This window comes from Azolla caroliniana, unplaced genomic scaffold (assembly GCF_043228905.1).
Source record: "Azolla caroliniana isolate FFs.n. ecotype wild unplaced genomic scaffold, voAzoCaro1.0.p SCAF_10, whole genome shotgun sequence".
Taxonomy (NCBI): Eukaryota; Viridiplantae; Streptophyta; class Polypodiopsida; order Salviniales; family Salviniaceae; genus Azolla; species Azolla caroliniana.
The window spans coordinates 21,015,052-21,038,331 of record NW_028230445.1 but is presented as its reverse complement, the minus strand read 5'-3'; the positions used below and the strand labels follow the sequence as shown (position 1 = coordinate 21,038,331).

The following is a 23,280-nucleotide window of genomic DNA, read 5'->3' as shown; positions in this document are numbered from 1 at the left end:
AGGTACCCACGTGAAAGCCATGTGTAAATACTAAGTTCTTACGTTATATATTTTGTTGTGCACATCACTTATATCAAATTCTTGTGCGATTTTTTGAGAGAGTGTATTATACCTTCTTTACTTCTATCAAGGTTGTCACTTTTTAAAGGATCAATCCAAATGTCAAATTGTAAGAAGATGGATCCAAAGGTTTTTTTTTTTTCTAAAACAAAATACCCTAGATGGATCCAAAGGTTGCCCTAAGTTTGTATAGTCACCGTCTAAGAGCAACCATTTTTTCCTTATAAAATATCAAATTGGCAAGGGATTGGGACGAATACCAACTAGTAATGAGAGCTAGTTTTTGTTGAAGGAAATGAGGTCACAGTATCAAGAATGAATAGAAAACTGAGCCAAGAAGATGAAAAAGATAAAAGACGAATTCAAGGAAAAAGCAACTCTGAAAATTATTGGGATCCAATAGGTAAAGGGATGACACATCCTCACATGTAGGATTGAGAATATTAAAAAATGCAAAAACCCAAAATAAATAAGTAAAGTAGAGTGTATAAATATAAACTTCATTATTCAAACCAGTGACAATCAAAGATAACAATTAAATAGCTCATTAGATGTAGACAATACAATCAAAACATATTATTGCTAGTTTAAAAATGACTTAACAAATTATTAGAGCGAGGTAGAAATCATCCTCAAACAAATGGGAGCAGTACCATGCATAACATTTATTGATGAATAGTTTGAGATATGTATGATGTAAAGATAGCCTCACAATATTAAAAGAATAAAGGTGAAAATAGTAATGTTGATGCATTACAAATATTGGTAAATATTCTTCTAGGATGATGTATAATCGATGAACATTGTTGAGTGTATCAGTGAATGTATCATTGGATATATGGATGATGTGCTGCTTACTATACAAAAAACATTTATCAATGAATAGTTGAAATATATATGATGTTTAGATCAAGAACTGATGTATACATAACGCCAAATATCCTTGGCAATATCATGAATCTATCGATGAATGTATCGTTGGATCTATGAGTTAACGAATATTCTTGTAGTATGATGTATAAATCGATGAATGGATTGTATCATTGGATCTAGGCATGAATACGAATGAGAAAGATGGAATGGATACATTGTCTAACATATAGATATAGATGGATATATGCATGAAAAAGAGTGGGTTGAATCTAGAATGAGATCTATGTGATGGGTACAATTGGTAATATATACAAGTGATGGGTATTCAATACCCGCTAGAGAGAGAGGGTGTGTGTGCGCGCGCGCGTGTGAAGCAGTCCTCATATGGAGGGAGGACAAAATGTTTTTTGAGGTTGTAGATAAGTATATGGGAGTGGTAGGAGCATTACTATAGATTTCATGTACATACACTCTTTTTTCTCCTTAATATAAAGGTGGGTACTAAGCACATACAACATAGATAGGAGGAAACCAATACTCTCTCTCTCTCTCTCTCTCTCTCTCTCTCTGTCCCTCATATTCCAAGGTCTAAGGTCTAAGAAAAGAAGGATTACGTTATAGCCTTAGGAAGAGAGAGAGAGAGAGAGAGAGAGAGAGAGAGAGAGAGAGAGAGAGAGAGAGATCATGAACATTAACCAACTAGATAGACAACATACCAATCCTCATTAGTTGGAGTCCTCTTATCCATATGACCTTTTATAATCTAGTGGGCTAGCTATATGATGATGAATATTTGGATTTTGCATTTTACTTAACCTATTCACATGATATATATGCAAGGCATGGATCCTTTCTTGTGTCCATGGTTCGCCAATCTGTAATTGCTCATCTTGTAAATTTCCCTCCACCTCACCTTCATTTTGGCTAACATTTGCTCTTCTTCATCTCCTTCTAAACGATTAGTCGTGTTGATTCACAATTACTCTCAAAACAATTCTCGCAGTGTTATTAAGCCATCAATTAGTTGACTCATGGTTCTCAATCTTGTAAACAAAAATAGAGAGGTCCTCCTTCTTTTGATTAAATAAAGAAAACTGGATTCCCCTTCATAAAATTTATAAACCAAAGAACTGTTTCTCAGCAATGGCTTCTTCCTCTGCTGCTGCAGCTGTGTCCAAATCTGCACCATTCTCTACAATAGCTTCTGATTGGACACAATTTGAAGAATTCTCAAATCTATATCCCAACCCTAACTCTAACCCTAATCAGGCATGGGGAACTTCAGGGAACTATGACCTAGTGGAATCGCTGATGAAACCCAACCAGGGCCGCATAAGTGGCAACTTCTATGGTGGCTATGGCAGCGAGGAGGCGGAGCTGATGCGGCGAATCTCTGTCGTGGATCCTACGAGAAGTGTGCAGAGGGCAATGTCGTCGTCTTTGGTGGAAGGCCACAGAAGTGCATCCACATGCCTCTTGAGGTCCTCCAGCTTCCCACAGCACGAACAGCAGTTGTGCAGCAGCAGCAGTAACAGCAGCAGCAGGGCAGCAGACACCAAAGCTCTGCCATTCAAGGTAAAGTAATAAAAATAAAAACTGAAGAAAGAAGTCTACAAAAACCGTTTTGTCTTGTGGATTTATCATAAATAATGATGTGTCTTAAGTGCCTCAGTCACTTGAAGAAATCCCCATATTCCTTTCTTGGAGACTCCATCATGTATGTATGTATGGATGTATGTATGTACAAACAAGCTTTAGGTATGTATTGGTCCAGTCCGGCCACCGATGGCTCGCCTAGGCCTAAACAAGTTCATATGTTTGAACATTGTGGATTCCAGGTTGTATCGGTGATTCTTCTACACCCTTTGGCATGTTATGGAGGAAGATGGTCAGCAACCCCTTGCCCTCCCAATTTCCACCTAGCTATCTCGCCTATACAAGTTCATATTTATGAACATTGTAGGAAATTATGATGATGTACTCATTATAATTAGTTGCTTTATAGCCTGGATTTCTTGGTGTTTAATGGACTCAGTATAAAGGCCTTGTGATTGGAACCTAGGCAATTGTACATACATAGTTAAATTAAGTGATTTCATAGAAGTGATCGATTGAGTTTTATTCTTTGTTCATAAGGCACTCACTAAATAACATTGGTTGTGTTTGCCAAACATTGGTGGATTACATGCCATCTTATAAGGTATTTAAACTCTCGTAGTGAGCCAAGGCACATTGGGGTATTTCCCTTTCTTTTATGTTGCATTTCTTATCGAGAAGAAAGTTTTAGTTTGCTAAATGTTTAAACTGCAGCTATATGATATAAACCTCTTGACCATATTGGTCATGGTGATAATGAATAAGATCTTGCCCTACCTTAACTAACATGTCAACAATGCTTAGACTGATAGTTTTCTACATTACACATCTGGAGCCTGACATTGATGACTTTGTTAGAGACACAAATTACAAATCTAGCCTTTAATTAATTAGAGTATCGATAAATCAATATTAGTGTAAAATGCATTTTGTGCATACCACTAAACCTAGTAGGCTAAGTGAAATAAACTTATCACATGGTAAAGCATCATAACATTTTTTCTACTATTACAGAACAATGGTGTAGAACTATCGGACGAGGATCAACAATCATCCATACAACAACAAATGACAATGAATAATAGGAAAAATGCAATGCAACAACCAAAAAACAATATTAATACTAGAAAACGAGCACGAGCTGATCAAAATAGCAATCCTAAGGCTATGGAAACACCTCCTGATGTTGTTCATGTTCGAGCTCGTCGTGGGCAAGCTACAGATAGCCATAGCTTGGCTGAGAGGGTAATTTTCTCTCTTTATAGCCTTCCTTTCACTCTCCCTCTCTCTAATTCTGAAATGATGGTTTAGCTGTAGCCATAGCTTGGTTGAGAGGGTAAATTTCTCTCTTTATATAGCCTTCATTTCATTCTCCCTCTCTCTAATTCTTAAGTAATGAGGGTTTAGCTAAGAGGTGTATGTATGGATGCATCTATGTGCATTTCCGTGTGTTGCTAAAATAAAGTGGATACATATATGTGTGTGTGAATGTTTCTAATATGACATCTCGTCAATATTTTTGTGGGTTTTCACATCAATTTGAGGTGTCCCACGAGCGAGAACATACATTATGAAAACAAATCACGCACGTGTGCTTGGGTTTTGTTTTTTGTTGCTTAAATAGTAAAAACATATTGATAAATTTGCTGCATGATCAAATGTATGGCCATGTTAATTGCTTCTCTAATAGGTCTAGGTCTCTTCAATTACGATTTATATATAGATATATCCAGAAAGAGAACCAAAATTATGCTTGAGAATCACTTATCCCTTGTTTATAAGTAAAATACATGAAACATCCATCATCAACTTGCTTGACATGCTCATATATAAATTCTCACTATTTAGGTGCGTCGAGAGAAGATTAGTCAACGAATGAAGGTGCTTCAAGAAATTGTCCCTGGCTGCCACAAGGTATGATACCAATTTTGTGTTAGGTCCTTCTATATGTTACACTTTGGACCCCATTTAGAAGTAAAGGTGATATGTTGATACATCACCTCTCTAACGACATGTTTCTATTTGTTTCTTGTTATTATTATAGTAAATGGTGTAACCAAATAAAGAGAGGCAAAAATAAAGTCATTTTTGTATTGAATTTATATGATTCATATATAAATTCAATCCAAAAATGACTTTCTAGAAATAGGAACTTATAAGCTCCTTTCCTCCCTTTCCATACCTAATTCATTTCCTTTTCATGAGGCAAAGTAACATAAGAAGCTACGACGTCTTATTATTAATACTTCGAGTTTGGATCTAGCTGGGTTCTTAATAAAGAGGACTCATTAATATAAACCATATGTATATTGGGCATTCATGTCTATTTAAAAACCCATTAATAATATGTGGAGTTTTCATGAATAACACTAAATTATCACTATTCACCCATTATCTGCATTTAATAGTCATGTATAAAAAAATCACCTACATTTTATGATTGACACTCTCTCCGCCTCTTTGTAAATAACTTCAATATCCTATTGAAACACATCAATCTTTGAGAAATCATACATAGAACATAATAAATTGATGAGAATATTTTGTGTAGGTTTTGGGAAAAGCCATGATGCTCGATGAAATAATCAACTATGTCAAGTCCCTACAAAAACAAGTCGAGGTAATCCTCACACTCTTTAAGTGATAACACATCAAGGAGTTTATTATTAGGGGGACAACTTTAAGATTCTCATACTGTTTTCACCTAATTGCATGTAACAAGCTTCATATTTATAGGCATTCAATCTTGCATGAAAAATCTTTGCGTATACATAATGATAACTAAATTAATTCCCCTTAACAATAAAACATTTCGACATCCCACCTTCCTTAATGATTGGTTAATTGGCCCCTTCAACATTGAAGATAAAAATGTAGAAAACACACATCAAGATTTTTGAGTATGGGATGGAAGATGTACTATTTTAGCTCTTACTTCCATAATCATGCATGCCAAATGATTATGTTTTTGTAAACACTTTTATGATGTGGGCCAACAACAATTCAAGAAGACTCATCACTAATAACTTAATTAGTTTAAGCAAGTTAGAAATATTCAAATATTCATTGAGTTTTACTATGATTTTTAGTTCTTGTCAATGAAACTAGCAACTGCAAACCAAGTTGGGATTGATTCCATGATTATGAACAAGGATTGTGCCTTTGTTAATGAGGTATGTGGTTCACCTAACTTCTATGTGCCCATTTTGGTTTCATATTGCTTTTATATTAAAATAAATTACAAGTCTCCTTATTCTTGTAGTTTTTGCAGAACATGGTTAGTTTTCCTTCACATGGTGATGTTGCGTACGTCAACATGCCGAATGAATTGAGTTCTGCATGTCAACAACTTAGACCAGAAGTTTTGATGACATCATTAATCCAATGAAAAACGTCTCCTCTTATTTTTTTCCCAAAAAAAAACTTCTCATCTTAGTCATTACATTAATCAAATTGAAATAATAATACGTAATATATTTCGAGCACTACCATTGACTTTAATATTTGATGATTCATATCATTGATATAAATTCAATGGGATATACATCAGCAATTTATGAGCTCGGTCCATTCTTCCACTTAATTTAATTGCGAATAGACTTTTCTTTATTCTAGTCTTGTTTTTTATATTATGCTCAAATCAAAGATAAAGAAATCAAGTTTAGTAGTTTGGTAAGTTGTAAACAAAATCATTGATAAGTAGAAATTGCGTTGTAGCTTGACAAGATGAACTCCATTTACTTTACCTATTTCCACATTGGAGATTCTTCTCCAATCTCATCTATGTTACGTGGATATATTGAAGGAACAAATGATGAATAATGTGTCATGATATATCATTACCATACCAATAAAACTCATGGAAAATGGGTATATCATCCAATGGAGGAAATTGTCTTTTAAAGGGAAATCAGGCTAATTAAAAGCACAAGAACACACAAGCACATAATTTTATGACAAATGAATCCTTGCCATAAAATTATTGCCAAATGCTCATTGAATTTTGTTGAAATTTTAATCAATATAACTTATATCACTTGCACAATACATCTACATGTACTCCCATATTTTCTATATAGCTTTTTCATAAATTTGGGGTTATGAAACATGTTAAGCATGTGTACACTACTACATGTTTTCTTATGTTTCCTATCTGATTTTTTCTTGAATTCCATGTTAGCATTGTCAAAGAGTGATGAGTTGGCTTTGTAGGGTCTTTGATCATGTCATGTCCTTTGAAAAAGAACGTCTTGACTTTCGTTTGTGTGTGTGGGTGTGTTTTTTTGTAGACGTAATGTTTATATCAAAATGACATGACAATATTAGACAACCTTGTTGTCCCTACCATAGTAAGCTATTGTCCAACTCTAGCTTAATTTTCTATTTGTAGTATTATCGCATGCATAATTGCATCACAAAATAGTGACAACCAATAATACATAATATAACGTTACACACATAATGCCACACTTAAGAAATGCTACATTTCAAATCTTTTAATCCAAAAGGTGCAAAATAAATATTAAATATGCAGGATCAAAGGCTTACATAATAAAGGCATGTTTTCAACAATCTCTTTCTAGATGTAAGTGAATTTCCATTTCAACCCATCTTCGTTTTTGTAGAGTTATGTAGTGTGTTTAATTGTGGGTAGCGTTAGATCCAAATTTGACATAAAGTTTTGTTTGCCTTTTTTTTACAAAGCTTTAACTTAATGTTGTCCATGTGTCCACAAAATCTTTAAGATCTTGGTCAACAACTTGGTTAATTTCGGTAAGAATTTAATTGAAAACGATTGTTTTCATACAAATATTCTCATCAATTAAACATCTTTTGTTGTGGTTAAGCCATATGGCCCACATGTAGAATCCTCTCAAAAGTTCTACATAGATACTATATGCTTCCTTCATGATAGACTCTAAAAAATGCATAAAATGTTTGTATTGCATTCATTTAGTGAGCAAGTGTAAATGGGTTTCTCAATTCTTAATGTGTTTTTCTTCTACGAGGTAAGCTTTTGATCCAAGTTGGAATGCTTAAAAAAGTGTGCTTTTCCTTTTCAATTTCCCATCCATGAGTACATACAATACATCATGTTCTAGGTCACGCTAATCAACTAGCAAAAACAAATAGTTGGTTGATGGTGGTTGTTTGTTAATGCCTATATTTGAATGGTAGTCAAGACTTAGCAAGCGTACTATCTTAGTCCTTGAATAAGATATAGCGCCCCATTGCAAACACATGGGTGTTTGTGGAGCATCCTAGAGTGTGATGCCTCTATGATCAAATCACATACTTGCACTCTAAGTAAGACTTCACCAAACATAACAAATAGTCAATTCTCATATTATTTGTCACGAGAAACCCCTGTATTACAAGTAATAGTGTTGACTAACAATATGCTACTTAAATCCTCAAATTTCACAGTTATCCATGTTTGCTTTTATCACAGGGGTGACCACCCTATCTCCACATACATGCATGGCCTCTATCCATAAATGTGATGTGGTTAATATAATGTCAAAGGTGGAGAACTAGTCTTTGGAAAGTATAATTGTTTGTTGAGACATGGATTTGCACCAAGTCCTATGGGAGGTCACACAAAATGTTTGTACTTGTAAGAGGGTCTTTCTGAGTTTGATACATTCATAACCAATGCATAATACATTCTTTACACATGCTTGGTGCATTTTATGAGTCTCATGCATGACGATGACATGACACATAATTGACCCATGCACGAGACATCCGTGACCTTAGCCTATAAACTTCCATTCCATCCCTAGCCATGCATTCTCAATCGAGTAGAAAATAAGTGGCATCGAAACAATGAGTGGCATTCAAACAAGACGTCTATGGTTAACCAAGAGTATTTGTGGAAATAACCAAAATTTAGTGACATTGGGTTCTTTTTTCCATACGACGACCAAATGCAAAGTTAAAAGACAAGTTGTGCTTCTCCAAAGAGCACATCTATTTTTTTTAAATTAGTAGAGAGGAACAAAAACACACACACGCAAACACTTGGTCACTTACTTTCACAAGGTCTGTATCCTATGTTGTACCACACAACATAAGTTTTGGACATTTTTAAAGTATACTTAATTAAATGAAATTACAATATAGCCTAATACATATGAGAAAATATATGGCAATAGAGTGATTAGCCTTGTACTTTATAAATATGAGTGTCTTAATTAGAGTGATTAACCTTGTATTCTAAGAAATTTATATTGTGATTAGCCCTTATATAGCTTATGCATTATTGTAAATTGGTGAATTCTAACATTATGAAGATAGGCTTGGAAGCTTCAATATGTTTTCTTATTACATTTGAAATATCAAATGTAAATTGATACAAGAAAGCTTGTTATCTAATTTGGATGAGCTCTTTAATTTGTAGATCTCACAAACATTGAAATTTGAAAATTTTATGCTATATTTCAAATGGCAACTTACTAAGTTTGAGATTTGGATAAGTTATATACTATGTAGATAGAATTTAAAATTTAAAATTCGGTAGATTGAATTTCAAGTTTGGAATTTGGTAGATTGAATTTGACGTTCTGAATGAGTGGGTGGGAAAAAGAAACTCTTTTAAATGCTGCATTTTACATCAATTGATCACCTTCATGGATAAAACTTGGCTCCTCTATCACTTGATCTCCGAAAGAAATTCCCCTAATGATTCTATAACCCTTTCACTTATGGTTTTCATGTTTTCGTATATTGCAAAGGTACATGTCATACTTCATTTGCTAGCATTGAACACAATATGATATTGATAATTCTAGGAACATGTTCACATTTTTCACATTAAGAACTTGAGAAACACTTAAAGACAATAATGTTAACCTTGAGAAAATGTCATTATACTAGAAATATTAATACATTGCAATTGCAACATTTGTAGTTTACTTAGCATTTTCTTCCTAACCATGAATGAAATTGGAGAATTTGATGCTCACAAACATAAATGTGCATTGTGCATCATGCAACCTATCTAATGTTTTCAAATACTACCATGGAAACATAAGAAAACTAGCATGATCAATGAAAGAACTCTACATTCTTTTGTGTATGTGATAGGTTACATTTTTCTCTTCATGGAATGTTGTGCTCAACTTGAACTAGTTTTATATAGTTCAACTCAATTTCGTTTTTGAAAATGTTAATGGCATTTCTGTAAGATCAAGATGTTATTGACAAACATATATGTCAATTATTTGTTTGTGTTTTTTACTTATTACCTTACCATCATCATGAGGAAAAGTACAAACATTTTGATAAGCCTACTATGAAAATTGATGGATTCTTCTTGGACAATATTTATGTTTGGTTTGAAAACATAACTTCAAATTCTTGTACAAATCTTCACAAACACATGAATTACAATGTGATGGCAGTAGTCACCGCCGAGTGATGTGATGGTCCTTTTGTCCTTGTCCACAATTTCTCAATCATTGTTTCTCTTCGATTTTAGTGTTCATTAAAGTTGAAAACAAAGGATTGAACCCGTTTTTTAACTAGCATATTCTAAGACCCATGGGTAAAAGGCAAATTGGGATGATAAAAACATTAGTTCTTGAATTCTTGGCTTTTAAGTTTACATTCATATTTTCAAATGTTTTCTTACAAATTCCTTATAATATTTGCATCTTTCTTATTTGCAATATAAAATAATTGTGTTCTCTTGATCAATTCAAAAAAGGGGAGCTTTTGCTTTTCACGCCATGAATGAAATACATTTAAAGTTGTTTGTGATATCTCTTAGCTTCCTTTTGTAATAAAACAATCTTAAGTTGGTCCACCTTATTCACACCCCACCAAACACAACAATCTTGGTATTGTCCATGTTCACATGAATGCCTTTTTTCATCACAAAAACCAGATAAAGCATCCATGTGTCTTTGCAATCCATTCACCCTCCTAAAAAATAAAACCACATAATCATCATAAAGAAGCAATGTTTTGTATGCATAGCTGAAGTCTTGCTTTTAAGTTTGTCTATGAAAAAACTAGATGGTAAGGAAGACCCTTGCTTTACACCACCATTACTTTATAGTCCCTCTTTGCATGTTTCCACAAATCTATACATGCAAGTTTTGATATTACAATGATCAAATATCACAACAAAGGCTTCTTCTAAAACTTTTTATACTTTTTTCTCGGTAAGGTTAGAATCTCTCTTGTAAGGTTATGATAATGTGATTGTGGAGAGAGAGAGAGAGAGAGAGAGAGAGAGAGAGAGAGATCTATGAGCGTGCCAAATATAGCCTTAGGTGCCAAGTGAGAGAAATACCATGTGTGTTTTGGTGTGATCTCATGAGTGTGGGCATTCTCATTGTGAAAAAGGAAATGGTTATTCATGGAGTGTTTGGGTAGGGCATGTGATTTCATGTGGATATAGGTTAGGGCTCAATGATGGTACGGGATTCAAATTTTGTATTTTAGCATATTGTTATGATTGAGAGAAAGACCACTTGTTCCCTAATGTCCCATTCCCGATTGGCTAGAACGGGAATTAAGACAAGTCGATTCTTGAGAGTTCCTTGATTTCAATCAATGTCATTTGAGAAGGCTTTTTAAATCCCTTCAATCGTGCATATGTACTCAACTAGCTCCTCATAACGCCTTGTTACCGCATCAATATATTGATGACGTACTTGTTAACTCTTCCATTATTTTCTAATGGGACCAATGGGAAAAATGCTCCCTCGAAGCCACAAATTATCAACAATGGATGCTTTTCCTAGTTATTCTACTTTCTTTCAAAAGCTTGCCAAGTGTGGCAAGATGGTCTATGGTACTACAATGTTCTATGAAAATCTGAATGTGTAACCAAAAGCTTTGGTCATTATGGAGCATGCCATGATTGTATGCTAAGTGCCATATCCTTTGCACCTGCACTTTGTGTAATGGTTTAAACTAATCAATAGCCAATTAATAAGGTATATGATAGGTTTGAGCAATGTGTAACATTACATCATAGATGGACACATTCTCACATTTCTATTAAAGCATTAATGATTTGCAAACTTGAGATATGCACTTTGACATACATATTTTCAAGGTCTTTGCTAATGTCTTCCATGACCACAAAGAAAGAGGGACTACATGAGAGTCAATTAGGTTAAGGCATTCTCTCTTATCACTACATTGAGAGCAATAGTTTTGCAATGGGTTACACTAGTCTTCTCTTGACCTTGCCCCAAAACATGCCACTCTCATGGGCCTTCTCTTGTACTTTCTTTATGTTTTTGTACACTTGCAGGTAAGACAATATTCCATAAGTGAGATAGTAAATGTATAAGATAATATTAGAAATTAAGCTACTCCAATTGTGTTGCAAAAGAGGGAAAGTGAGAGATCTAGTGCAAGCCTCACGAAGGTTAGTGAAACTTGGGCTACTTGACAACATTAGCATTTCCAAAGCAAAGGGGAAATCACACTTACTTATAAATGACAAAGTTCATCCCTTTGTTTGCCATTACTTGCATATGACTTAATTCACATTCTCTTTGATGGAAGATGCATCAATTGGAGCAAAAGTGACGGGACATGCTAACTATGCATGTCTTGCCACAAGCAAATTTGGGAGTATGAGTATCACACTTTATACAATGCTTTACCTTTGACCACATTCGAGCTTGCTTTCCACATATTTTCAATCTAGTCCACTCTTTACATTCCTCTCACAGTCATAATAAAATTCCTCTTTACATTCCTCGCAAGTGTAATATTCATTAATAAAATTTGTAAACATCAAGAATCATTACTCAAATCCACACATAGGAGGTGAATATGGTTCAAATTGCTTTTCAGGTTGTTGGTCCCCGATTAGAATTGTGTCATGAGACGGCAAGAAATGGAAGGTGAATCCATCGGTCGATGAGGCTGAGGAGGACTCTAAGATCTTTTACGTGGTTGGAGGCAAGCCGCTCAAGTGTTTAGAATGGGATCCTGCAGAATATAAGTGGAGGGGAGAACAAAATAAATTAATATGTTTCTTCGAGTACTCACGCTCTTGGGGAGAAAGTTATGCTTGCAACATGAGAAGTGCATCAACAAATAGGCCGATGTAGTTGTCGATTCGGTCTTTGTGGATAGAACTAAGAGCAAGATATGGAACTCATCCCTCCCCGAGAGGGTCAAAGTGTTTTTTTGGTTAATCACCCATCGGGTTGTTCCAACTGGAGAGTGGCTTGTGAAAAGGGGTGGCACGAGCAATTGCAAGGCTACGTAGCGAGTTTGGAGGACATCGCACATTATTGTGGAGTTGCCCCACGTGCCCAAGAAGTTTTGACGAGGAGCTTAAGAATCTTGGCTCGGTGTGGGGTTAATGTTCATGTATCGAGTGCAACAACTATATGGTTGGCTACAGTACTGAATCGGATGTGTGGTTTCATGCGTGGAATGGAAATAGTCCTTTACATGTGGTGCATAGTATTGTACGACCTTCAACACAGGGGGGTTTGTTCTACATACAGGAATGATACGTGGACATTTGGTTATTAGTGGTCGGCCTTACAGTTTGGCAAGTGTGGGTATCAAGATGCAAGGAGTCTTTCACAAGTAACCAAACCTCACCGGCCGAGAGTTTAACGATGATCTGGTTTTATCTTATTTCTATGTTACGAGGAGAGTTTGAAAGCATTTAGGGGACCCTGGACGCAAGTGAAGAAGCTCTGTTTCCTCCTGAAATGGAAAGGTTCTCCGATGCAACAGATGGTGGATGACAATGCAAAGTGGAGTTATTAGCCACCACAGTGATTGTTCCCTCCGAGAGTACCGAACATCACGAATAGGTGGGCTCACGTTGAGGGTATGTGATCGAGTATACTGCGCTCATCAAATGCATGTTGTTATAATCCAGGTCGTCCAAGGGAAGGTTGCTCATCCTCCTTTGTTCGTCCCTCTTGATACAGTGATTATTAGCTTATTTTTTTGTTGATTCCTTTGTATATGTTGGTCTCTTTGTAGCCATGCAAGTTCCGTACGATATGACTTGTTGTATATTATCCTATGTACATTGTCTTAACTAATGGAAGTAGTAAATTTTTGGAAAAATGGTTTGCTTTTGGTGTTATAGGTCATTTTGAATATCTAAAGGTGATAATAAAATCTATTTGTCTATCTTTTCGCAAGTTTCATCTCACCATCGCCTATGGATGGAAAAACAAATCTCTCTTTAGATCTATTTAAAGTCTTTACATGTCTCAAGTTTGACCTTGCCATCTCCCATGGACATAAGAATGCATCACTTACCTTCATTCAAATTCTCCTTCTTTCATGTATTAGTGTTGTACCTTATTGCCGTGGCATGTTTTTTTTTTCCGAGAAAAAATTGCTTCCCATTCATTAGGTGGATATTCCTAAAATGTGAGAATAAGGTCTAAAAATGAAAAGATGGTTTAAAAACAATTTTTTTTAATTTTTATTTAAAAATAAAAAACCGTTTAACAGTTTAAACCGCGGTTTTTTATTGTTGAAACCAAATTGAACCATTTAAAAAAACTTGAACTTGAACCGAACTGAACCATTTAAACTGTTAAGCCCTGGTTTCACGGTTCGGTTCGGTTCGGTTCAAACCGAACCGTTGCCAATTGTTACCTTTCATGACAAAGTTTTCATATTTTCCTTCTTGAGTGTGCATGGCGGGATGATTTTATGGTGATGGAATAATATCATTCTTTAGAATGAAGTTTTGATACTTTATGAAAGAATGAGACGAAAAATAGAAATATAGACCTAAACTAACCATGTCAAACATGAGTATAAAATGCTGGAAATTGCAAATACTTTTCTTGACTAAAAAATGATAACAAAAGATAGTCTAAGACACACAAAAAAGATTGATAACCCTTGCTATTTCAATTTTCTATGCACGTTCTACTTTTGTAATAACTTGGCCTTCAAACATAAGAATGCATTCTTTACTCATTACCATGATAAGATGGTAAATGTATTGTTACTTTAATAGTTTACAAGATGGTATAAAACGGTATCCATAATGTTTGAAAAGAAGGAAATAAAATAGTTACAACCACCATAAATACTTACACAAAGCAATCTTGATTTTGAAGTGTTCTCCCTCCCCCACAAGATTACACACAAAATGCTCATACATCTATTATGAGCATAAAGCAAGCACTTACAATATGTACATGCTTTAGAAAGTTTGGTCTTTAGGCTACCTAAATGTTTCATGCCAAGCACTGGTGGAAGAGTTAAGAATGAAAATCATGGAAGTATGGGCCATCATTGACAACATGTTTTAAAAAGTGGTAATTAAGAGTTGAGAAAGTTGGAGTATCAAAGAAGAGATAATGAGCGTTTGTGTCATGATTCTTTATATCTTTCCTTTAAAATAAAGAAATCTCTTTGCACAAATAAGTTCATCAAACATATGCTAGTTCTTGAGCCACCCACTCTTGCTTTGTCTCAATTCGCGACACTTATTAGTGCAATTCATTAGCATTGAAACTCACTTTTTAGCTATAGATAAATGCATGTAAATGTTTCTCTTGGTCACATAAGTTATTTGATATATGAGAAGAACAATACTAAAACTTCTCTCGATGCATATTCATTCGTTGTGATATTTCTCCACCACCCTATACAATGTACATGTTCTTAAGCTCATAAGGATATTATTAATGTTTTTCCTTTAGCATTTTCATTTGACATTTATAAATTTTACTAATATTAATATTACATTGTATTCTCTCTCTCACACAGAGTAGTTTCAATTGCTAGAAAATGTTGCAAAAAATGCCTTTGTTCATTTACTTCTTGATTACATGGATCTTGACTTTGTTAGGTCACTCAAAAAGCTTAAATGTGGATGGGGTTGCCCTCATTACATTCAAAAAGAAGTTGAAAACTGATCCTCTCAATTCACTTGGTGATTGGAACATTAGTGATGATACCCCCTGCTCATGGAGTGGGGTTCTATGTGCCAATGTGCCACCCTATAATGTTCCAAGAGTAGTGGGGCTAACTATAATAGGGAAGAAGATATCAGGGCCCATTGCGCCTGCACTTGGGGCACTTGACACACTGCGTCGTCTCAGTCTCCAAGACAACAACCTCACAGGCACACTCCCAACACAACTCTTCAATGCCACTTCTTTGAGGACCATTTTACTTGGCAACAATAACATCACTGGTCATTTGGCCCATGAAATAAAAAATCTACAGAGTTTACAAACATTGGACATCTCTAACAACCGCTTATGGGGCGCTATTCCTCACACAATCACGAATTGCAAACAATTGCAAACACTTGCCCTAGCTCATAATCAACTTTGGGGTTCCATCCCACTAGGGTTCGGTACCAACTTCACTTACTTGGAGCAACTTGATCTCTCATCTAACCACCTCTCTGGTACCATCCCAAGTGACCTAGGACAACTTCCTTCTTTGCAAGGAACATTAAATTTGTCCTATAATCATCTCTCGGGTTCAATACCTAGTAGCTTAGGCAAGTTACCTTACATTGTAAGTCTTGATCTAAGCCATAATAACCTAAGTGGAGAAATCCCACAAGATGGCACGTTGGGAGATCAAGGAGCAAGTCCTTTCTTAGGCAACCCGAAGCTTTGTGGGTTCCCTCTGGATGTAATTTGCCGTGCTCCATTGTCACCAGCTCCCCTACCAAATCTCCCAGCAGAGGGGTCAACTACAATGGTCCGAAAACCTAACACTCGTGTTGATCAAGGAAAAAATAAACCAAGCCTTAGCCCAGGTGCCATTGTGGGCATTGTATTTGGGGATGCATTGGCCCTATCCATGATAGTCGTGCTCCTCATGTATTGGTATTATGTGAAAGCCCAAGCTCAAAAGAGCACCCTCCCTTCGTCTTCAGCACCTCCGGGGGGTTCGATAAAAAATGAGTCTAAGAGGAGGTTATATGAGTCATATTATTCATCAAGGAGGTGTTTCAACGCAAATAGTGAGGTTTCATCAGAGGCAAGCGGCAGCCCGGATCATTACAGTAAGGGATTGAATCATGACAAAGGGGGCGGAGAGCTTGTGGCATTGGACAAGAGCTTTAGTTCAGACATGGACGAGTTGCTGAGGGCTTCTGCATATGTATTGGGCAAGAGTGAGTTGGGAATCGTGTATAAGGTTGTGCTCGGGAGTGGTAACCCTGTGGCCGTCAGGAGGCTTGGACCGGAAGGCCATATTGATGATGACTTGAATATGAACATCAAGGAATTCGAGGGTGAGGTTCAGGCCATAGCTAAAGTGTCCAAGCATCCCAACGTGGTTAAGCTCTTGGCTTACTATTGGGCTATGGATGAGAAGCTCCTCATCTATGACTTCATCCCTCATGGCTCCTTGGCATCAGCCCTACATGGTAATTTCTATGATCATTCTCCTTTATCCTCTTATGCTATTACAATTTTAGCATCTACCTAGTACTAGACTCTGGCACTGTGGGTTAGGAGAAGGACCCAACATTATGAGCTAATGTAGGAAGCTATATGAGAGTCTCTGTGCAGCTTCATTGGAGTAAACATTGTGAGCTTGCTTAGAAGCTTAACGAGAGTCTCTAGGGAGGGCGATAGGCGCTAACACGTTTATGCGGGACTTCCCCTAGGTGTCACTTATATAAACAAATTTTGTGCAAAACCAAGGGCAGTAAGGAGTTGTTGAGGTTGGGACGGGTCACACTTACCTCATGATGTTCAACACTAGATATAGAAGAAAGATGACTAGTGGGAGTTAGGAGAATATGTCCGAATGAATGCGGTATGACATACGTTTGTTTGGCATATTTAATTTGCACAGGATATCCGAAAGTCCACGCAACAATGCAAAAATTGACGTGGGTGCAAAGGTTGAAGATAATGGAGGGGGCAGCAAGAGGGCTCGCGCACATCCATGACAACAGCCACATTAGTGGCAACCTTATGAAGGGGCAAATGTTGCACATACATGGTGACATAAAGTCCAGCAACATCCTTCTAGGCAAAGACATGCAAGCCTACATTGCGGACTTTGGGGTCTGTAGGCTAACTGCTTGGATGAACACCAGTTTCAATTCATCTGGCCAACGCGAAGATGATTCAAGATTGAAGAAATCGACTGTGCGACCAGTGGGAATTAGGAGCTCCTTTTATCGCCCTCCAGAAGCAGCTAGCGTAGAGGCAGGCAATGGAATTGCTATAGTATTAAGAGGTGCTACTCAAAAATGGGATGTGTATGCATTCGGTGTAGTGTTGATGGAGGTTTTGACTGGCAAATCGCCAGATGCGCAAATGGCATCATCAGCAGGAATCGAGCTTGTTCCATGGGTTCGTTCGACTATGGAAGAATCGCGCTCCATCAACCATATCCTCGATCCAAACATATTGGGGCAGACGTCTGCCTGTGATCTAACGATTCCACCGGTTGGGTTGGTAGTGCCCGAGTCAGTGTCTTCTATGTTGGAGCTGGCTATGTCGTGCACATCTCCTGTTCCTGATCGACGGCCTCGGATGAAATATGTCATTGATGCCATCCAGAAGGCCTTGATCTCCTCCTCTAGGTCTATTTAATTTGCTTACTATATGGTTTTCCATAGCACTAACATTGTCATTTTGAGTGTCTCCTCTCCAAAGATGTAGTTTGTCGTTTGTAAGGCACTAAGTATGAAAAGTTATTGTAAATCATATATTGCCTTATATAAAATTGTTGTGAGATGTTCTAAGAGTAAGTGATTGACTTTTCTCTAAAAGAGTAATTGAGCTTATTATATAAATCATTTATGGATGTTTTTCTTTTGAAAAAGAAATGTGTTTTATGCCCATCTTAGAGTTTATAGATACTTGTTGCAATAAAGAAAATTGTCGTTAAAATGTTTAATTTAAATCCCAGTCCTATAACTCACGTGTTCATAAGTAGTGGCATTTCAGTATGGCGTCATAGGTTCTCTGTTTTATTCTGCTTCTTGTTGTTTGAATCACTATATGCCACATTTACAAAGGTTCCATTTGATGTGTGTTCACTATGGACGGACAACTAGAGGCAAGAGGTCTTGACCACCCATGTGTTTACACACCCACAATTTTTAGAATTTTATGCGTGATTGTGGAATTCTAAAGGGACAACATGAAATTCTGGGAGCAATGAAGTCTTTTGGAATAATATTATCGTTCTTATAAAAATGCAAGGGTTTTCTTAAATAGCAACACTTACAAAACCATAATTGTTGCATCCAAGGATTGTCGTGTTGATTTGGTTTGGTTTTTTTGTTGGATAAAACAATATTTAATACCCATCATATCATTAATGAGTGTAGTGTAGTACCAGAGACTTTATCAAGCTTGGATCAAAAGACGATGAGTTCCTAAGGTGGGGTGATGGACAAATTTAGAAAGACTTGCCATGATCTCAAAAGAAAGCATAACAAGGTAGAAAATCATAGAAATTTTATCAAGGACACTTCCCATGAACATTATAGTGAAGTTAGAACAAACTTCACTTAGAAATCTCATGGAAGACAACAAACACTTAACGAAATCTCCACAAAAACAAAAGATAGTTGGAGTATGATCTGAGAGTTCCACGTTGCAGACCCAGGAAGTAACATAATAATAATAATAATAATAATAAGACACGGCCGTCAAATGCTAACGTCCGAGAAAGAAAATCTTTTTTGAATTTGACGCCTTTTTCCCTCCCGCTATCTGAGCAGAAGAAAGCTTAACGAGCTTGTTGGATATGGCAGACCTGGAATCTTCTGCCTCACCTTCACCTCCTCATTCTAATTTCTCACTATCTCCTCCTCCTTGTGCATCAAATGAGCCTTACATCTTCCCTTATGATATCTTTTCTCCACCCTCTTCTTCTTCTTCTTCTTCTTCTTCTTCTTCACTTCTTCCTTCGTCTCCTTCTCATTCTCCCCCACTCCCTGTTCTTTCTTCCATCATGAACACGTGTAAGCAGAACCAGAGCATTACTGCGAGTTTTACTTCTACCAGAAGCGATGTTTCTCCATGGAAACCGCTTGTTAGAAACTTGGATCAATATCGCCATCGCTATATCTCTGCATCAACTCATACAACTGCGTCTAGTCCCGAGATGGAGATGACCTTCCAACGCGATGAAAACGTGGTCATCATGGACGGTTTTTTGGTTAAGAAAATTGGGACGAGCAATATGAAAAAAGATCGACACCTATCCTTAATTCATTCTGATCAGAATATTCGATTTTCATCATCATCGAGCATATCCGGCTTAATAATTGAGATGCCCTTTAGGGCCAGTGGAACTAGTCATTCCTGCAAACGAAGCTCATATGGTTGTTCTTATAATTCCTCCCAAAAGATCAAGCCGATAAACATGGAGGTTCGTAATGACCATGACTTTCAGGTGAGATTTGTGCTACATTCCTGCAAATATGTTGTAATTTTGCAAATATATCCACGGTGGAAATCCTCTTTGTCCGCCTTGTATGTCAAGGCGTTGTGATCGTTATTCTTTCCAACGGAGCTTTCTGCATCAATCTATATACAAAAATGCTCTTGACCTCGTGTGAATGAGCATAAGTTATGTTTGAAATGTTTTTCCGCTTGTTCTTCGTTTGCTCTTGCTTCAAGAACGTTTACAAAATGTTAATCGAAAAAATATCTAGGAATGCAAATGATTCTTCATGGATAAACAGAAGAGACGTTCGATGAACGAACAATCACTTGTAAATGAACAGAGGAGACATTCAACAACTATCCCTAGTGGACGAATAGAAGAAACCTCCATGACATTTTTTGCTAGTGCTTCGTTAGTTCTTGTTTCATCTTCAGCTAATCTTTACGAAATTGCTAATAATGCTATCCATATGTAGAAAATTATTTAACATAACTGATTCGTTATGCTTCCTTAGAGAAGAAAGTTTTACGCAATGAATTATCTTCAACCCGCTGTAATGATAGAAATCTGTTTTCTGAGGTTATGCCTGATTTCTTATACCTTTCATCGCTAGTTCATAGCCTCCCGAGGATTAATGGATGTCCGAACTATGAAAATGCTCTATTCATTTACAATAAATGTTTATAAGGAATGATTTAGTGCTCTTCGAGCTGGTTTAATATCTACTGTGACATTCAGCAGCGCATCTTCTCAGATTTTAAACATTGTAGATTTTATTTTTATCAAATTAATGGAGGTCAAGATTGTTACTATTTCTGTTTACAGAGCTCACATAATGAGTTAGAAACGTATCTTCTCATGTTACGTTTTATTCTTGTAATTTCACTCATTATTTATTAATTTGGAATCGGACTCGGACTGTGTATCTGGTGGATGCAAACAAATGTGTATGAGATACAACATTGTTTACTATTGATCTTAGACATTCGTAATGACATTGTTTGTCTCTACTTTCTTGTGAATTCCACTCATTGAAAGACAGATTACGTACAGAAATATTGGTAAAACGAGCGCTCTCTGAGGTTAAATAGTTTGATGATTACTCAATGCATAATCTCAGTTTATTTGTAGTTTCTTGCGAATTTAAAAGCATTTCTATTTCTTTGAAAGTACATTACTGCCGCATTCTGCTTAATAATGTTTCTTTACTGCCACATTTCTAGTTCTTTCACAGATTTTGTGTTGAAATTTATATTCTCAGGTCATCCTATGTAATTTGTTCTAATTTTCATCCATTAATGCACGTTCCTTGAGAGATATGTAATGCTCTTCAAGACGGTTAAATAGTGTCATCTGTGAGATCTTTCTTTCATATTTCGTTAGAAACATAACAGCTGTGCATGGCCTCGGTCTTATAAAATTCAGTCGTTGCTAATTAATTCTTCCTTAAGATTTGTCACATGTTTCCGCAAAGCAATGCTCTAGGATGATCAAATATTAAAACTTTTCACACTTGTCTGCTCGATTTGACTGGAACTAATAAACTTCGCAGTTATCTAGTCTAATTTCTTATGTTATTCAACCATTGCTTAATCCTTGGGGACATAATGTGCGGTCAACTATATAATTGGTGTTTGGTTTTGTAAAAACCAGAAAGTTCGTCTTTCACAGATTGCCTCTGGTTATGTTGAATCACCAGGACGTTACGTAATCCCACAGCATCGGCGCAACTTATTGGAAGTATCACATCCCAATTCTGCTGAGAAACTGCACAAGGTTTGTTGGTCTGTTCAATCACTTAATTTGCATTTCCCCTTAACAGATTTCTTCTCCTCGCAAATATATTGTAATTACCAGATTGACTCAAAGGCTATTTCTGCAAGCAATTATCCATCAACATCTACCGAAGCTCAGCTCAGACGTGAATCTACTACAAACAGTACTACTGTCTTATCATCTTACTAATTAAACATTCGCTGTCATGATGAATATTTATACGAGAAACGAGAAAATACATATCATATAGCAACAATTGGGTTTATTCGGAAGCAAATTAATAGGACATAAATGCTGTCATCCTGAGAATATCACACAGTATTCTGATATACTACTAAAGTGACGGCACATAGAACAGCAGCATCCCGTCCTCTGTTATTTCACAATATTATTATGAAGAAAGGATGACGTCTTTGTGATTGTATACGAGCAGGTTGAAAATGTTCTCATCATAAAGAGTTCGAAAATGTTCTCATCATAAAGAGTTCCCGGTATGCTTATGGCCGAAAAAGGATCGTAATATAGGCATTAGGTCCATAGGTTGAATGTCTCATCGTGAAGCATTCACATTCTGACCATGAAACAGTATGGGATCGTCCTTCGTAAGTGTTTAGGTACAAACACTATATTCATAAGATCTAAATACTAGTATTATGCAAAGTGCAGGTGATCAATGTTTAGAAGACCTGCAAACATATGGAAGAATTATAAGTCTGCGGCCAAGGCGGTTACCAATCTTTCAGAAGATTTGCCCATCTACTACCGAAGAATGAGAGTTGCAGAGGAACAGAAGCCTGTCTCAATAGTAAGGTCTGCCAAGGTAATTTAATAAACGCTTTATATTACAATACCATCCATACGTACACTTTATGTTCCAATAGGCAGAGTTTATCAAAATTAAAGGGAACTTCGTTTTGCCATTAATAGAGGTAAAAATGAGTATGCATGTTGCAAAATAGACAGAAATTTTATCATGTACTTGCGAGCATAAAAGTAGTGTCTTGCAACACGAAATCTCACTATTTGAACTAAAATCCAGGGTTTCACGTGGCAAACAGCATATAAGCTTCATGAAAGTCTGCCAAAAATTATTCTGGTTTCTCTTGTTTATGTCTACAGATACCAAAATTGAACATGGTTTACACAAATGCATAATTGTGAATTAACTATGAGAGTATTATAATTGTCTGGTAACTGGGAACAAAATATGATGTCATAGAATTCTGCAATTTTTTAACAAGGGATTATAGAAATAAAGCTTCAGTTCAACTCATCCTGAAGGATCCTTCAATTAAAACATATTGTCTTTTGCTTGTGGGTAAATGATAGTTGCTCAATTGTCACTAAACATATTTCAAACAATGAGTACCTACTGTGACCAACACCACAAATTTAGAGATTTAACAGAAAGCTAGAAACGGTTTAGTGACTGGCAGATTATTTTCCCTCAAATTCTCCTGTTAGGGTGGCAGTGTTTCCAGAATATTAACTTTAATTTGACATCTACTACATGCAATTGACAAAGCATCTCAATTAGGCTGCATTCACAAGTAGAACCTAAGAACTGTGTCCAAGCTTTGTGTGTATTCTTCAAATAAATTCAATGAACAAGTGTCA

The 23,280-nt window shown here is 36.3% G+C and overlaps 3 protein-coding genes across 5 annotated transcripts in view; 2 read left to right on the top strand and 1 right to left on the bottom strand.

The window, feature by feature from the left end:
- The window catches only part of LOC147859536 (uncharacterized), a 102,275-nt gene that overhangs the window by 46,083 nt on the left and 32,912 nt on the right, over positions 1–23,280 (bottom strand). The window lies entirely within an intron of this gene.
- Positions 1,446–6,138, top strand: LOC147859541 (uncharacterized). Of its 3 annotated transcripts, XM_087325584.1 has the most exons (7): positions 1,446–1,979; positions 2,075–2,508; positions 3,544–3,774; positions 4,378–4,443; positions 5,081–5,149; positions 5,619–5,702; positions 5,792–6,138. In XM_087325584.1, the coding sequence occupies exons 2-7, from the start codon at positions 2,077–2,079 to the stop codon at positions 5,915–5,917; spliced, it is 1,008 nt and encodes a 335-aa protein (XP_087181710.1). In that variant the 5' UTR covers positions 1,446–1,979; positions 2,075–2,076; the 3' UTR covers positions 5,918–6,138. The 3 variants fall into 3 exon arrangements, with proteins under 3 accessions (XP_087181710.1, XP_087181711.1, XP_087181709.1); XM_087325585.1 differs by having other exon boundaries at positions 1,446–2,508; positions 5,801–6,138; XM_087325583.1 differs by having other exon boundaries at positions 1,446–2,508.
- Positions 14,958–18,231, top strand: LOC147859540 (receptor protein kinase-like protein ZAR1). The gene is made up of 3 exons (XM_087325575.1): positions 14,958–15,155; positions 15,353–16,894; positions 17,329–18,231. The coding sequence occupies exons 1-3, from the start codon at positions 15,038–15,040 to the stop codon at positions 18,075–18,077; spliced, it is 2,409 nt and encodes an 802-aa protein (XP_087181701.1). The 5' UTR covers positions 14,958–15,037; the 3' UTR covers positions 18,078–18,231.

Excerpts from the sequence above, each read along its gene's own strand:
- LOC147859541 (XM_087325584.1), top strand. The coding sequence starts at position 2,077 with ATGGCTTCTTCCTCTGCTGCTGCAGCTGTGTCCAAATCTGCACCATTC. Across the intron at positions 2,509-3,543 it reads CCAAAGCTCTGCCATTCAAG|AACAATGGTGTAGAACTATC; the intron begins GTAAAGTAATAA and ends CTACTATTACAG. Across the intron at positions 5,703-5,791 it reads ATTGTGCCTTTGTTAATGAG|TTTTTGCAGAACATGGTTAG; the intron begins GTATGTGGTTCA and ends TTATTCTTGTAG.
- LOC147859540 (XM_087325575.1), top strand. The coding sequence starts at position 15,038 with ATGCATGTAAATGTTTCTCTTGGTCACATAAGTTATTTGATATATGAG. Across the intron at positions 15,156-15,352 it reads TCTCCACCACCCTATACAAT|GTCACTCAAAAAGCTTAAAT; the intron begins GTACATGTTCTT and ends TGACTTTGTTAG. Across the intron at positions 16,895-17,328 it reads CTTGGCATCAGCCCTACATG|GATATCCGAAAGTCCACGCA; the intron begins GTAATTTCTATG and ends TAATTTGCACAG.